We start from the raw sequence: 14,604 nt of genomic DNA, 5'->3' as shown, positions 1-14,604 counted from the left end.
GTGGTGAGAGCTGGGCTGGCTGCAGACGTCTAAATCCTCGCTGTCACTGATGAGCTCAAAGAGTTACAGACTTCAGTAGGGAAATGCCTGCCCTGTCTCCTCTTTGATAGTCTCTCTCAATCTCAAGGCCTTCTTTTCTCCTTAAGGGGAGATAGTCTTTTAATCTGCTTGGGGAGAAAACATTAGGGTCTTTCCTCTATGCCAGTCCTTCAGGACAACTCTTCCCAGTTCCTTTCTCATTAGCAGTAATGGTGTTTTACAGCTGGAGTGCCCTCTCCTGTGATCAAATGAGAGGAGGAAGGGCTGAGATCCCAGAGCCTCCCCAATTACTGCCAGGACTTTCTGAGAGGGACATACCTCAGTTTCATCTTCCAGCAGATTGAGAATCACTGCAATTGGAAAAGACAGCAAGAAAGTTTGAGTTGGAAGAGACCAGCTAAATTCCCTTGGACTGGCCAGCAGCAACAGCCATCCAGCCAAGACATATGCTATTGGCTGTCAATCGAGTTAGTCATGCATGTTTGATGCACATCAAACAGTAATATCTACCATAAAGCTGAGTGCATGACTGACATCACAGAAAGCTAATCCTTTCATTTCTACCTAGGAGTGATCCTGTGTTGTACCTTAGTAGTGTATCTCAGGACATTGTACCTTAGTAGCATTACTTAGGAGATACCTCTGTGCAAATCATGGCTACAGATGTAGGGGAGGAACTCATGGCCCATGCACAAAAAGGTGGCTCTGGTGGAAGGTGACCGATTGAAAAGGGAGCAGGGAGTGGGACAGCAATGTGTGCACCTAGACCCCCTGGAAGAGTAAGCACTTTATTATTTGCACATATTTGCTTACTTTCTGGTGTCAGTGTTACCTTTAATCTCCTTACCTCTTTCCACAACTGCTTTTGCAGTTGAATCAGACTGCTAATACTGGCCTTCAAAGCTGCACAATCAGGTCCCCAAACCTCCCGTCAACCCTTCTTGTATCTCAGGTCCACAGGATAAAGCAGAGGGAATAGATGTGAAAAAAAAACCAGTCAGCCTCTTTTCCCATATTTCTTTTTCTAAACAGATACTTGGGTATGCAGATCATTATCATATGAAAGCTGAGGCAAGAGGACATTCACTGCATCCCAGGGGAAGAACAAGAGTTAGAGCTGCCATGTTGGATATACAGCATCAGCTCATTGCATTTTTTTGCCTTTTGCATTTAAGTCTTGTTTTGGGGAGGAGGGTATGGGAAGGAGTGTAACTCACATGTTATGGTCTCTGATCCCACAGTCCTGTTTCAGTGTTGCTACAATATGGGTTGCAGTAAAAGAAAGATGCACAAAAGTCTTAAATGTACTTCCTCAATAACAGGAAGTGGTCTTACCTTCCACATTTTTGATGAAACTCTGTAGCTGGGGAGAAAAAGGGAATCAGTCTGCTGTAATGGATCTAAAATCAGTTGTGCCTCCACACCTATGTTTCGTATGAAACAGAAAGGACTTATATTTTAGTAGTACCCCTTTTCTCAAAGTGCATGAGCTTAATTCCTCTACAAAGCAAATCGTACTTATAAGCTTTTTGAGACATACAGCATTAGATATTGAGTTAAGAAATAAAAGATAGATGGTTTTGTTCAGTTTTGGTTTATTAGCAAAAGAAGCTTTCTTATCCATTGAGAAAACACAGTGCAGGCTGGCGGAGCTGGTAAAAGGAACAAATACTGGAAAAAATAAACCAAAACTGTTATTAACATAACTACTACTAAATTTCCCAAACCTCATTTTTACTTACATTATCTCAATGACTCTCTCAACTTCAACCAAAGCCCAAGTATTTGCATGTGACCACCTCTAAACAAAATAGACAAAACTCATTTATTTTTAACTAAAGTGGAACATGCCAATTATGCTTAATTGGCCAAATCTGAAGAGTCGCCTTAGAAGCTGTCAATTAAACCTTTTCCACAATTTTTATCACTATACAAAGTACCTTCTTCATCCCTCACAAAGCAGAAGAAACCATACACAAAACCCAGCCACTTCAGCAATGAAACAGAAAAGGAGCTTAAGTGCTTCTAGGTCTGCTAAGTCTGTGCTCATTGACATTGTGCTAAGCAAAACATTTGTCTGTACATATGAATGACGTCAAAGTCTGCTGACAGAGGCTAAAACAAACCTTCCTAATTTTATGTGGAAAACATAAATCAATTTATGTAGGTACAAAATTTTCATCTCCTATGAATCAGGCTATCTCATTTCATACGGACTTGTTAAGAAAGTGATAAAAACACATCAACTCTGTTAAGAAAGTATCCTGCTTCTACCTTCATCCTGATTAGGACATTCATGGTTGTAGTGAAAATATTTAGCATTCATTTCATTCAAATGAAAAGCAGTGCATTAATTTTAAAATTACAGTTTATGTCACCAGTATCACCTACTAAAATAGGAAAGATTTTAAGATGTGACTTGCCTACTGATGATGATAATGTTTTCACTGAATAAGATAAGTGATTCTGCAATTTCATTGTTTTGACTAAGAGAGTAAAAGCTAACGGAAACGTGGATATCAATTCAGATGAATTTTAAAAAAACTTTGAAAAATGAACTTATAATAAAACCGACCCAGAGAGTTGTCAACTAGACATGATCTGCAAGATCATTCATAATTAAATTTGTTTTGACAGTCCAAATAGACTATGTGTCAGCTCTGATGGAGAGGATGAGGCGCTTTTTATCCATTTCTGAAAGTTCATTGAAAAGAAGCATATGTAACAGGAAAACATCATTAGCTTTACACTTGCCGAAACTCCCCTGGGTATCTGCTCAAACAGCAACACTGTTGGGAATGCGATCTGGAGAAAGGTAGTAGTAAGGAAGCTTTTTGTTCTTGTTGCGCTCGGTGATGGTACTGACGATCTCATCCAGACTCTTGCGGAATTTTGCCATAACCTCTTTCACCGGCTTCTCCACAAAGTGTTCATCTGGGTACATGCCCAGAAACAGCTAATGGAAAAACACCAAGAAATCATATTTTGTGAAAGCAAAGACTATTCTATTTCAACACTATGTTCATCCAGCAAAACAATGCAGAGAGCCTCACAAACGCTACTATGAAAGTATTAATAACTATATTTAAGCTAGCCTACACTGGCACTGTCAATTAAAGGTGTTGTCCCACCCTCCCTTCACCACTAGCTGCTTCTTTTCAGCCCTGCATCTTTTGGTAGTGCCGGTTCAGGTGTCCATGTGGCACATCCTCCACCTGCAGGGAGCTGATCCACTGAAAAATTAGCACGTTTTTCAGGTTAGTGGCCGGCTATATCAGCTTCCCAAGCCAGATCTCTGTGTAGGCACTCAAACATTTGTACTGCTAAAGAAAAGGATAGCATGGGAGGCAAATGAACAGTCAGGGATGAAAAAGGAAGACAACTGTTTCTTTCAGCAACAGTGGAAGTTTGGTTGACTTAAAACTGTCCTTCAAAGTTAAACCTGAGAGTTGTTTAAGACTTTAAGCGTGCCCCAAATACAGCTTTGCCAAAATGCACACTGGCATACTACCTGCTTTAGGTAACTAGTTTTCATGATACTACCAGCTTCTCAGACGAAATATGCTTTATTCTTAAAGACAAACTTCAGAAGTACCCTCTGTCCATCACCTTCCATTTAAGGATTTTAAAACACATCCTGCAGAAACAGCCCTTGGGTGAGACAAGCAAGAATCTACCTCATTTTGCGTGGGGGAAATAGCTATAGACCATGCTTGCAAAGTGCCCTGCAGGCTTGGGTTTTTTGCACTCCATACCAGCCAGGCACAAGCCACAACTGTAGCGCATGTGGCACTGAGGCACATTTTCCAAAGAGACAGGACAGAGGGATGCAGCAGTGCTATAGCTTCTCCAGCAGTGCTGCTGGGGCAGAGTGGAGAAAACCCTTATGCCTCTCCAGCCCTCTTCTTCCCATATCAGCATCCTTACTCAGCAATGCCCTATTTCACTTTAGAAACTGGTTTTGGCTGAAACGGACTCAGAGTGAAAATATGACTTCTCACTCAGAGCTGGTTTGCATCTGGCGGAACAATGGCAAACCCACACCACAGATAATCTCCACAGAAAGGCACATAGTCCAAGTCAAGCACATTGCAGCACGACAGTCCTGTGAGTACATGTGATCTTGCCATGGCCATCATGGTCTCACCTGCACGTCCACCACCTAAGGATGGGAGATCAACTTACTTCATTGTCCTGAAACTGGCTCAAGGCCCAGACAGCTCCAAGATGCCAACAAGAACGTCCCCTGTCTGGCAGAGTCTCCACAATTTGCTCAATGGTGACTGTCCCCTTTTCTGTTGGAGGAGGACGGCGCATTGTTGGTGGGGCATTGGGAATCCAGGAACACCAGTCATACTGCACAACAAAGCAAGATAGCACAGTGAAAAGCTACAATGGCTGGTATTTAGGAACTCTGCAAAGGAAATCAGGAGTCTTGACGCTAGGGAGTTTGCTTCTGTCACAAGAGTGTCTCAGAAAGAGAAGATACTAACTAAAGGATAGAGAGATGCTCTAGAGAAGGACTGAAGGAGACAAGGAAGCTCCCTCCATCTTTGTCAGTATTTCACAAGCGAGAAAGCTGAGTTGCCTTAACGGGAGCAGTTATTCTGCTAACCACAGGCATGTGCAATACAGTCCATATTCACCAGTCAGGCTTAGCTATTTTATTATACAAAATACCTCTTCTGCTAAATTGAGATGACTCCTGATAAAAAAACTATAACTGATAAAATTTCCATTTCTCAAGTTGCTCTTTTCTGCAAAATTTGCTTTAAGAACATGCCCACAGTACTGTGGTCAGGCAGTAAGAGAGGCAAAGGTTGCTGTTGCATCATGGAATATGGCATGTGGTGAGCACCAGAGAGGCAACTCAGAATCACTTCTGGCCTGCCTCAGTGTTGTGGGATGGTGATGTCTCATTTTGCCTCAGATATGAACCCGAGTTTTGCCACCATGTGAGAAGATTTACTTCCCATAACCTTCTTTTCCAAGCACTTTTTCATTACCTTCATACATACCCCTTGTCCTGCCTGAGGGGAAGTCCCATTTCAGCTGTCTGCCATGCTTACACTGTGTTCAATCGGTTCTTGCCAGTGCATAGCCACCTCCTTCTGCTCTCAGCACTGTCTGCCACTTTTTCCCATGGCAGAAGACCCTTTTGCTGATGGGCTGAATATCCCCTGCATAACCAAATTCCCGTTCTCATTCTCTGAAGGCTTTCTGCTAAACCCCAATAGCCTGGTAAATATTAAGACATGGTTTCTTAGTGGCACATGGACAGACAGGATTTACGTGGGGGAGGCTGGGAGATGTCTAAGTCACTTGTAATGACAGGTTAAAAGTGAACAATTGCAGAGGTCCCTGGTCATGGATGTGGCACAGGAACAGTGGGGGTTCATTTGATGCCTGGCCCTAGACCTACTCCAGTGCTCCTAAGGGGACAGGAAGGTCAACATGAAGAGTGATGCGGGATGCGTTTGGCAATCACTTCCATAGGAAAGATGGTCTCCCTGCATATCTGAGAGATCGTTCATGTCTGAAGCCAAAACACAACCCAGAAAAAAGCTCATGGAATTGTGCATCTCAAGTTGGAAGGGTCTCATAAGGATAACTCCTTGCTACCCAACTACCTAAAACTGAACCATATGATGTTTCTTGAACTCTAACAGTCTTCGTACTATGACCACTTCCCTGGGGAGGCTGTTTCAGTGACTGACCATCCACTCAGTGAAGATCTATGCCATACAGTCTGACAAAGAGATTTGCTTCTGGATGTGAAGTCTGCTTTCCAAAACCCCTCGATGTTGGAAGAAACAGTATTTGAAAGACAGGCTGTTACTATAGTTGCATGGTGGATATATGTCAGTAAAGGCAGGCAGGGATAACACAGGCTATCAGTCTGTGACATGTTAAGCATCACAGAGAAAGATTGAAGTTGTCAGTTGGTTCTCTAATTCAAGAAATGAGCAGCAATGCCTTTTCCATGCATTGAGAATATAAAGCATATTGGTGCTTTTGAAAACTTGGCCATCCATGACCAAAGAATAGATCATCCCAGATGTACTGTTTCAAATTTCTATGTATTTCAATGGGAGTTAAGTACCTAGATACCATTGAAGATCTGGACTTCTGTCCCACTGACTTGAGCAAGACTTTACCTTGCAGATGCTTCACAATGCTCCTGCAGAAAGTAGAAGTAGAGGTCTTGCAGATGCACAAGGCAGCTTTCAATTAATTAACTCAAGGCCTTCAGTAAGTGCTCCTAGGCCATTAAGATCACTTTACTGCTGGGAATGAGCTGTTGGAAATAGCCAGCTGCACCAACTCAAAGACACATGGTGTATGCAGCTACATGCACTACAGTCACAGAACTGAGCTGCACTGCACATGTTTCCCAAGCTGCATCTGAAAGCGGGATTTATGGTACTTTGGCAGAGGAACCCTGCCAAATTAACATAGCTTACAACAGCACCCTATAATAGCTACCTGTGAATGCATTCACAGCAAATGCAATGCAAGGCCCCTTAGTATAGCTCATTGCATTTCATTGCAGAACATGCCACAGACTACCAGCACATATCCAGGCACTTCAGGTGGTGTCTGGAAGGCATGCTAACTAGACTGTGCACCTGAACTCTTCAGCATTTCTGAAAGGGGTCTTAGAAACCAATTTAAATGCTTAAAAATTGTCCGCCACAATAAAAATCATTAAAATTAAAATATACAAGCTAGAAACCCTGAATTTGAGCTTTGGTACATATTTACAGCTCAAAATACCTTTCCTGGCTTCCAATATTATTCAGTCTCCACAGGCTTAATCGGGATTTGCAGATGGCTCTGCAGCTATTTTGACCAGAAGGAGTCATGTAATGTCTGTACATCTACTAAAAAACATTTTCTCCGACTTTGCCCTGGTAGATGCATTTCCCATCCCAGAGAAAAGTGTCTTCCCAGAAATTCCTACCTGACCAAAATTCACTGCTGCATGCTGGGCCGATGCAGTGAATATTATCACTGTGAGGTATTCTGCTAGCTTCTCTCGTGTCTTGATCACCTTAGGAAACCCTAAATGAGGGAGAAAAAAAGCTGAAGTAACCCAGCTATGTAGTGACCCAGTTACCCAGTAGAAATCAGCTATTCAATAGGCATGAATTAGAGGACTGTGCAGCAGTCACTGAAGAGCAGGGCATTCTGTTTCTGAATCTCACTGTGTGGCCTAACAAGTATTAGTCAACCTCCCTGTTCCTTGGCTGTCTAGCTACACAAGCAGAGTGATCTTGCCTTAGGTCATATAGGGCTGTGAGGAATCCTCACCATTTGCAAAGTATGGGGCATTCCTTAAAGGAAAGGTAAAATCCAATTACACCTTAAAAAAAAAACTGTATCCCTGTCCTCTCACCCTACCTACCCTGCAGCGAGGAACTCAGAAAGTTCACAGGGCAGATGCCTCAGATGATCCCTTTTCTTCAGTTTGCAGCGCAAGCAGGTAATGTTCATGCCAAGGAGCAAATGCCCATGTGCTTGTATTTACAGATTTCAAGGATCAGTGATCAAGGGCACTGCAGGAAGAGCGCAGAGAGAACTTATTTGCTGAAAAGGGAAGTGAGGAAATGAGAACTTCTGAAAGAGAAACAACAGAATGAGGAACAGAAATAATTGCGTCAAGCCGTCTTTGAAAGCGAATAGTCAAATGGAGCTAAATAAAGAAGGGACTAGTCAGGGACTAGGGAAATATTTTGCTACCAAAGCATCCGCAAGCCTGTATCTCTCCCATCCTCACTGCATCACAGTTCTGTGCTGTACTCCCAATCCCAGCCCAATGCAGCCACAGCTCACAGGATATCTAGAGATCTATCAGCACCCTGGGGCAAGCTGCCCATGCTCAGGCTGCTTCACGTAGAATGATTTGAGTTGGAAGGAACCCTAAAGTCATTCAAGTAAATCCATCAGCCTGATCCAGGTGTGAACTCCAACTGAGAGGTGAAAGAGGCACATGGTAGCTCTGGCCAGCCACTAAGTCTGATGAGGAGAGGATGCACCATTCTCTGTGTCCTGCTATTCAAAACACATTGTGCTTACCTTAAAGGGGCTTGGCATGCTCCCAGTCAGAGCAGCTTTCCCAGGGCAGGAATGGAGACTGGAGGGGGAGCCCTGGGGGAAACAGCCTCCCCCACTTATCCTCCTTTGCTTCTTTAAGACCCAGCCAAGTCCCTCTGCTCTCTGCTCCAGCCCTTGGAGTGGCAGCAGTGCAGACAGGGATGCTGCAGCCTTGGCAGGTTTCCCCACCTGTAGTGGCAGTCTTGCCATCAGTGGTGCTTGTAGTGTCCCAGACCTTCTGTACCCCTGAAAAGGCTCAGTACTAGTCCCATATCAAGATGCTTAGGTCAACTAGCTGGCCATTTCTATGCTTTTCCTAAGAGACAACCACACAAAGAAAAATGATAGCAACTAAGTGTCCCCCAATCCTCTGCTTGTCCAGGCAGGAGGCTGTCACACACCAGTGCTTATTGGTAATGAGTGGAAACATCACAGTTTTGCCTGGAGGTCTCACACACAAACGTGTGCATGCAATGCCAAAGCCATCTACCCCAGATCACTGGCCAACAGGTGTTTCCAGATATAAATCAATCACATAAATCGTATCAATATGAAGAATCCCCATTCACCTGTACAAATCCCTGAAAGCCTGCTTGGGCAAAATGGAATGAAAGAATAAAACATGTTTAGGGAAAGGCAGGAGAGTGCTGACTCAGGGGGTAGAACCATGTTACGGATTAGAGCTCCCACAGACAAGTAATGGTTTGCAAGAAATGAGAGGCAGCAAGGAGAGACAGAGCAAAGGAAATTATTTCTTGGAAAGAATTATGAGTATCTTCTCTTGAAGAGAACAGAACAGTTCAGTGATGACACAGACGTTGAACAAATGTGAAGTGCAGCAAGATACTCCTGGGGAGGCTCTCACTTGTTCTTATTTGGTGTAAAGTTTGGATGAAAAGGTTCAAGGGTGTCTCACTGCTCCTTGTGATTTCTATCAGTCTGTCTGGTTGTTTCAAGAGCACATACATACAGACCCTCCTAATTCTTAAACGCATGACAAGATCAAAGGACCGATCTTCGGTGTACAGAGAATTTAAGAAATTTGCCCAATCTCATGGCAAGAATCTCTGGCAAAAAAAAGAAGCTGTTTCCTGAGGGAGGACCTGATCCACGGTCTCACTCATAAAACTGAGCATCTTTGTACCAAGCAGGAGTCTCCAAAAGTTCAAGGCATGCTATACATGCAGCATTGCTGTCAGCATTGATTCAATAAGCTGCAGACCTGAAAGCATCATACTTTACCTGAGGCCTTCACACCCCTCATCCCATAGACGTAAACATCTCTGACGAAGGCCTGGAGCTCCACATCTTCACACACCACCTCGTCGCTCTCATAGTAGATGTGAATCACATCCTCAGCAAAACTGCAGACACAGGAAAAAATGAGCAAGACAAAATGAAAAGAAGAAAGCAAGCCTGACATTCCCTGAAGACATTCTACTTGCAGAGGAGGGAGATGCTGCATGGGGAAAGAGAGAAGGGCAAGAGCAGGTCTCAACACCCTCCTACCTCCTTCTGACAAGCAGTGGGAATGCACAGAGGCAACTTTGATTCATTTCTGACTGCAGCATTACTTCCTCCCCCAGCAAAAAGAAGCTGGATCACATTGCATCCCACGAACAGTCCTGCACTCTTTACTGTCTCATTTGAGGCTTTGCTCCTGCCCAAACATCTGTCCTCACATCTACATCCTTTTCTTCACTTACTACAGACTCCCTCTGGCATGTCCACATGGCTCCCACACTGGGAACAGGGGTTCCCAAACTGCAGGGCTGACACGATTCCTTGTTTGTAGGACACACCAAAGTTGCTCTTGAATACCACTCAGGCAGTTCATCCCCTCCTACTGCACATCCTCTTCACAGAACCCAAGTGGCACACTCCAAAGTGGGGTGGCCTGAGAAACTTCTCTTCGGGACAAGAGGTCTAGACCTTTTTCCTACACCCACTGCACACAGTGGACATCTCCTCCCTGTTCAGTTCCTCTTTACAAAATCCCTCCTTCTATACAAGCTTCCCAGGCTAATTCACCTCAGAAAGAAAGGCTCTTAAAACACTAGGATAACAGAAATAGTTCTGAATGCAGTGAAAATAGGAAAGCATGATTGCATGCAGATTTTCATCTGATGACTGAATGACTGATTACCTGAGCTGTGCTGAGATGTTCTGTTAGCTCTGCAGGTACCTATAACTTCTTGCTAAATATTTTGAGAGCAACTCATATCCAAGTATTTCTCAGCCAAGTCTGAGGCAGAGTAACATCTTCCTCCAGCGAGGTTAACACCCACAGTCAAACTAAATTTAGTTGATTAAGTACTATCTGGTATTTGAAAACACATACCTCAATCAGCGAGAAAACACAGGAAAGAGAAAATAGACAAAAAGAGGACTACATCAAAATAAAAACAACCACAGAAAAGTTATAACTTCCCTTTCTCTCAAATAGGCACTAACAATTGCAGGAAATATTGCAAGATAACCCCTTGCCAAAACACAGAGAAAACACAGGAGACAAAGATGTACCAAATGCTTTAAACATTATGCTTGCATTATAATGTCCCCCTACTTTGTGTACACAAAAGATCCAATTTTTAATGAACATACTTTTCAAATGCCAAGTGACCAGAAACAGTGGTGTATTAAGCATGACATGCAAAAATATGTTGTTTGTTAAATGAAATGGCACTGTGGATAAAACCCACATGAATTGGTCCATTCTGAGGCAGTGTTTCATATGTGAAAAAGAGCCATGTTTGTATGCCAGAGTCACCTTGCAGTACCTCTCTTGACTTGGAATTGCTTTCCTTCCTCGCAATTTTAAGGCATTTAAAAATGGTTTTGCTCAAACCAAAGCCTAATTTATTTGGTTTCTTAACTCTCTCACGCAAGCCAAGCTTACATATTCATTCCACAAGAACCCTGATGTTCTCACATGGCTGGATCAGAGAGATGGGTTTTCTCTTTGTTTCTAAATAGCCAAAAAAAAAAAAAAAAAAGTTAATGAAATTCACTTCACAGGGCTAAATTCCAACTCACTAAACTCTGTGAAATCCTACGGAAGGTTACATACTTATAAAGGGGCCTCTAAAATACAGATTGCAATAAAAAAGGCTGAGAAGAGCAGCAACTAACAGTTCCTGCAGCGTGAGTGCTTGCTTGGCTACGTATTTTCCCTCAGATGAAATATAGAAAAGGCTCCACGTGACTAAACAGTCCAGGTGCTGTTCATAACGCTGCGATGTAAAGTAAAGTAATTAGAGAGAAAATTAAGTTGTGTTTCTGTGATAATGACTTTATTAGCTATTTCTAGAACTACAGCCTCTTACCTTTTTATAGCCTCCCAAACTTTAATGCCATCATCCCGGTAATAGTAGTAGGGGATATCCTCTTTGCTGTCCATCCCTTTAGCTTTGATCTCCTCAGGGAAGCAGAGAGACGTATAAGTCAGATCCTTCATTGCTTTCTGCACCATTTGTACATGTCCTCCTCCACCTGTAGCGTTTGCCTGCAGGAAGAATAGTAAGACAGGAACACCAGGAGATTACATTCACTTTGTGCTGAGTTTGGTCTTCCAAATTCACAGGAGATGGTATTCAAAATGCTGGCAAATCTGTTTTTCAAGGAGAAACCCACACTTCAACTCAAACAAGTACTGAACTGCAAAGGTATACTGCAACTGTGCATTTTAACTTCAGAGATTTCACACCTCCCCCATGAATCACTGTTCATATTACTATTTTCTCCACAGGTACAGCACCTGCTTATAACGGAATATAGTCATAAAGTACAGTAACATCAAAGCATCTAACCCAAACCAGTTTCTGCCAGCCCTGTGCTCCAGAACTGGTGTGTGTGTCAAGGAAGGCAGCCAGCAGTTTATTAGAACAAGGTTTTTGTTAAGCAACCCAGTGCTGCTACAGAGGTTTAGGACAGTGTGTTTTGGGATGCAGGCTACTGTTAGCCTCCCTGGAATCTAAACCAGGAGATCAGTCCTGCTGGCTGGCTATTGATGAGGATTGGCCAGAGTTTCAGTGTGTGTTTCATTCTGAAAACACAGCATGTCCACAACAAACAGGCAAAACTCTTTGGATAATCACTGCACAAAAGCTCCCAAATGTTGCTTTTCTAGCATACGATGCCAGCACTGTAGCATCATATAAGTATCCAGCTTAAAGTTATTGTCCTCTGGCTGCTTTTTTAATCTACATTTTTTATCTACATTGGAACCAACCTGCTGGCAGGTCTTAGCCACCCACTAAGGGCACAAGGCACAGACATTATAGTTCTGTCCAAAGAGACGGGAATGCCTGCCAGGTCTCCACAGTCAGCAGTGGAGTACATGAGACAAAGAACATGCCTGGATTTAACCTCTCTTTTCTCCTTGCAGGAAAAGCTCTGGAGCACAGAAACTATTTTTGGTCTGGTGCCAGAGATGTACGAGGGACAGATCCTGAAACATAGGATCCCTCTTTGAAAGGATTTCTGAAACCTCCCCAGTCTTCCCAATTGCTGCTAGCGTGTTTTCACAGGCTGCTGCATGCCAACCTATTGCAGTTCCTAGATGTAGCACATCATTTCTGGTAGAGCCAAGAGAGGAAGCTGAGTAAGTGTTAAATACTACTGCAGTGAGATTTAGATGTTCAGATTTGACCCAAGAGCTGCACCACAGTCCACGATAAACAGCTATGTTCCACTGACTCAGATGCAGCTGAGTTTTAAGCCTAGCAGATCTGCTGTTTGTGGCAATTCAAGAAGGCAGGCTAGAATTCATACACAGTATTTGGGGGCTTAGAAATCTATCTTATCTCCACGTTTTTCTCTGTCACGCAAATTTCCTTTTGCAACCACAAATTCTTCTGCTCACCACCCTTTCCCAAGATGAATAACTAAGTAATTAAAATATTTAACTGTGTGCATACACGTGCAGCGATGTATGTGTGTATTTTGTAACTGTGCACTCCCATATTCATACTCATAGCTGACGTGGCTTTGGGGTAAGTGAGATACTGTCTTATTACTGCCATTGACTAGTTCTGAACTGGCTACTTAGATGTAAGACACCATCTTTATCACAACAAGAAATTAGTTAACTTAAGGCATGAGCTCTGTGTGCAAGTTTCTCAGGTGGTAGTAGTTATGTTTGTCCTTTAGTAGAAATAAGGCAATATTTGATGGTTAAAGGACAAAAAAATATCTAGAACAAGAAAGAATAATGAAGATTTGCAAAGGGGATTACTTACCTTGTCAAAAAGGCCACATTCACAGATAAGCTGTTCTCGGGCTTTGGTATTGATGGCTATTGTGAATCGCATGTGTGGCACCAAGAGCTGTGAAACAAGACAAATGATGAAAGAAGGAAAATTCTCTGATCAACTCAACATTAACCAGGGGTAAAGTTTTAAGTCCTGGTGGCTAGATGTACATCGCTTTTCAGTGCAACCAGCCAAACTATCTCAGCTGAGCTATTGCTGGGACTTTCTATTGGTCTGTTGAGCTACTGTGATAACCTCCCTGACTCACACATGGTCCCTTCATGCAAGAACCAACCTTGAAGAGTGGATGCACAGCAGGAAGCTGCCGGAACATAGCTATGCTGAACACCTCCGAGACTAAGTGTGTCCGTAAGAGATGGGTTACTGTCTGGTGGACATGGAAATCAGATGAGCGAACCCAAATCTTAGCTAGGAGCCAGTCATATGTGGCATCTGAGGGAAGGAATATGGGATTGTCTGGCCCAGGCTTCTGACCAAGCTGAAAGATATAAAAAAGATTATGAAACCCCATGTCATTCAAACTTGGGATGAGACAGCAAGCAATGTGTCCCTTCAAATACCCTGACAATAAGCCCACCTGGATTGCAATGGGTACAATTTTATTCTCCAGATTCTTATACAGCAGACAGATTGGTGCAGCCAAGTATTGTATTGTGCGTGGGTCTGTTTTGTTGGCATCAACGCCATCCAGCAGCTCATAGTCCACAATGAAAATGTTTCCTTGCTGGGGGAAAAAAAAAAAGCATGATGTGTTTTACAGAGTGCAAGCAGCAAGGCTCGGAACGAAGGCTGGGAAGTCCTGGCCAGAGACTAGCTTGTTTCCTGTGGTTAGGAGCAGCCACCAGGTTGCCCTTGCTTATGGTGGCTTAGGGATGATGCCACAGACAGAGCAAGTACATAAACTGCCTGACTTCTGTTTGCTGAGCCTGATAGCGCTCTTTCAGCAAAGAGAAACTAAGTACTTGACATTCATGCAGTGACACTAAGACACAAACAAGTTTCACATTGACAGCTGTAGAGACCCCTGTACTCATTGTAACAACAAAAGCAAGGCAGCACCCTTGCCAACCCTTCATCATCACATTAGTTCAACTCTGTTTGTGCGAAGAGGATGAGACCCTACCAGAAAAAGGAGAGACCTTTGCCACTTAGTGTCAGACAGTCAGTCCCTAACCTTTCAGACAAAAACAGTGAA

At 43.2% G+C, this 14,604-nt stretch overlaps 1 protein-coding gene across 1 annotated transcript in view; it reads right to left on the bottom strand.

Moving 5' to 3' along the window:
- Positions 1-1,625: 1,625 nt before the first annotated feature.
- ALOX5 (arachidonate 5-lipoxygenase) overlaps positions 1,626-14,604 on the bottom strand; it is a 30,597-nt gene continuing 17,618 nt past the window's right edge. Inside the window, exons 7-14 of the mRNA XM_009570785.2 lie at positions 13,987-14,133; positions 13,684-13,887; positions 13,377-13,463; positions 11,463-11,641; positions 9,379-9,500; positions 7,004-7,104; positions 4,225-4,395; positions 1,626-2,995 (exon numbers count right to left, since the gene is read on the bottom strand). Of these exons, the coding sequence (XP_009569080.2) occupies positions 2,816-2,995; positions 4,225-4,395; positions 7,004-7,104; positions 9,379-9,500; positions 11,463-11,641; positions 13,377-13,463; positions 13,684-13,887; positions 13,987-14,133 (1,191 nt within the window). The 3' untranslated portion in view covers positions 1,626-2,815. The remainder of the gene's footprint in view (positions 2,996-4,224; positions 4,396-7,003; positions 7,105-9,378; positions 9,501-11,462; positions 11,642-13,376; positions 13,464-13,683; positions 13,888-13,986; positions 14,134-14,604) is intronic.

The sequence above is a fragment of the Cuculus canorus genome, chromosome 7 (genome assembly GCF_017976375.1).
Source record: "Cuculus canorus isolate bCucCan1 chromosome 7, bCucCan1.pri, whole genome shotgun sequence".
NCBI lineage: Eukaryota > Metazoa > Chordata > Aves > Cuculiformes > Cuculidae > Cuculus > Cuculus canorus.
Note: the sequence above shows the minus strand (reverse complement) of the source record. Positions and strands in the feature narration are given on the sequence as shown.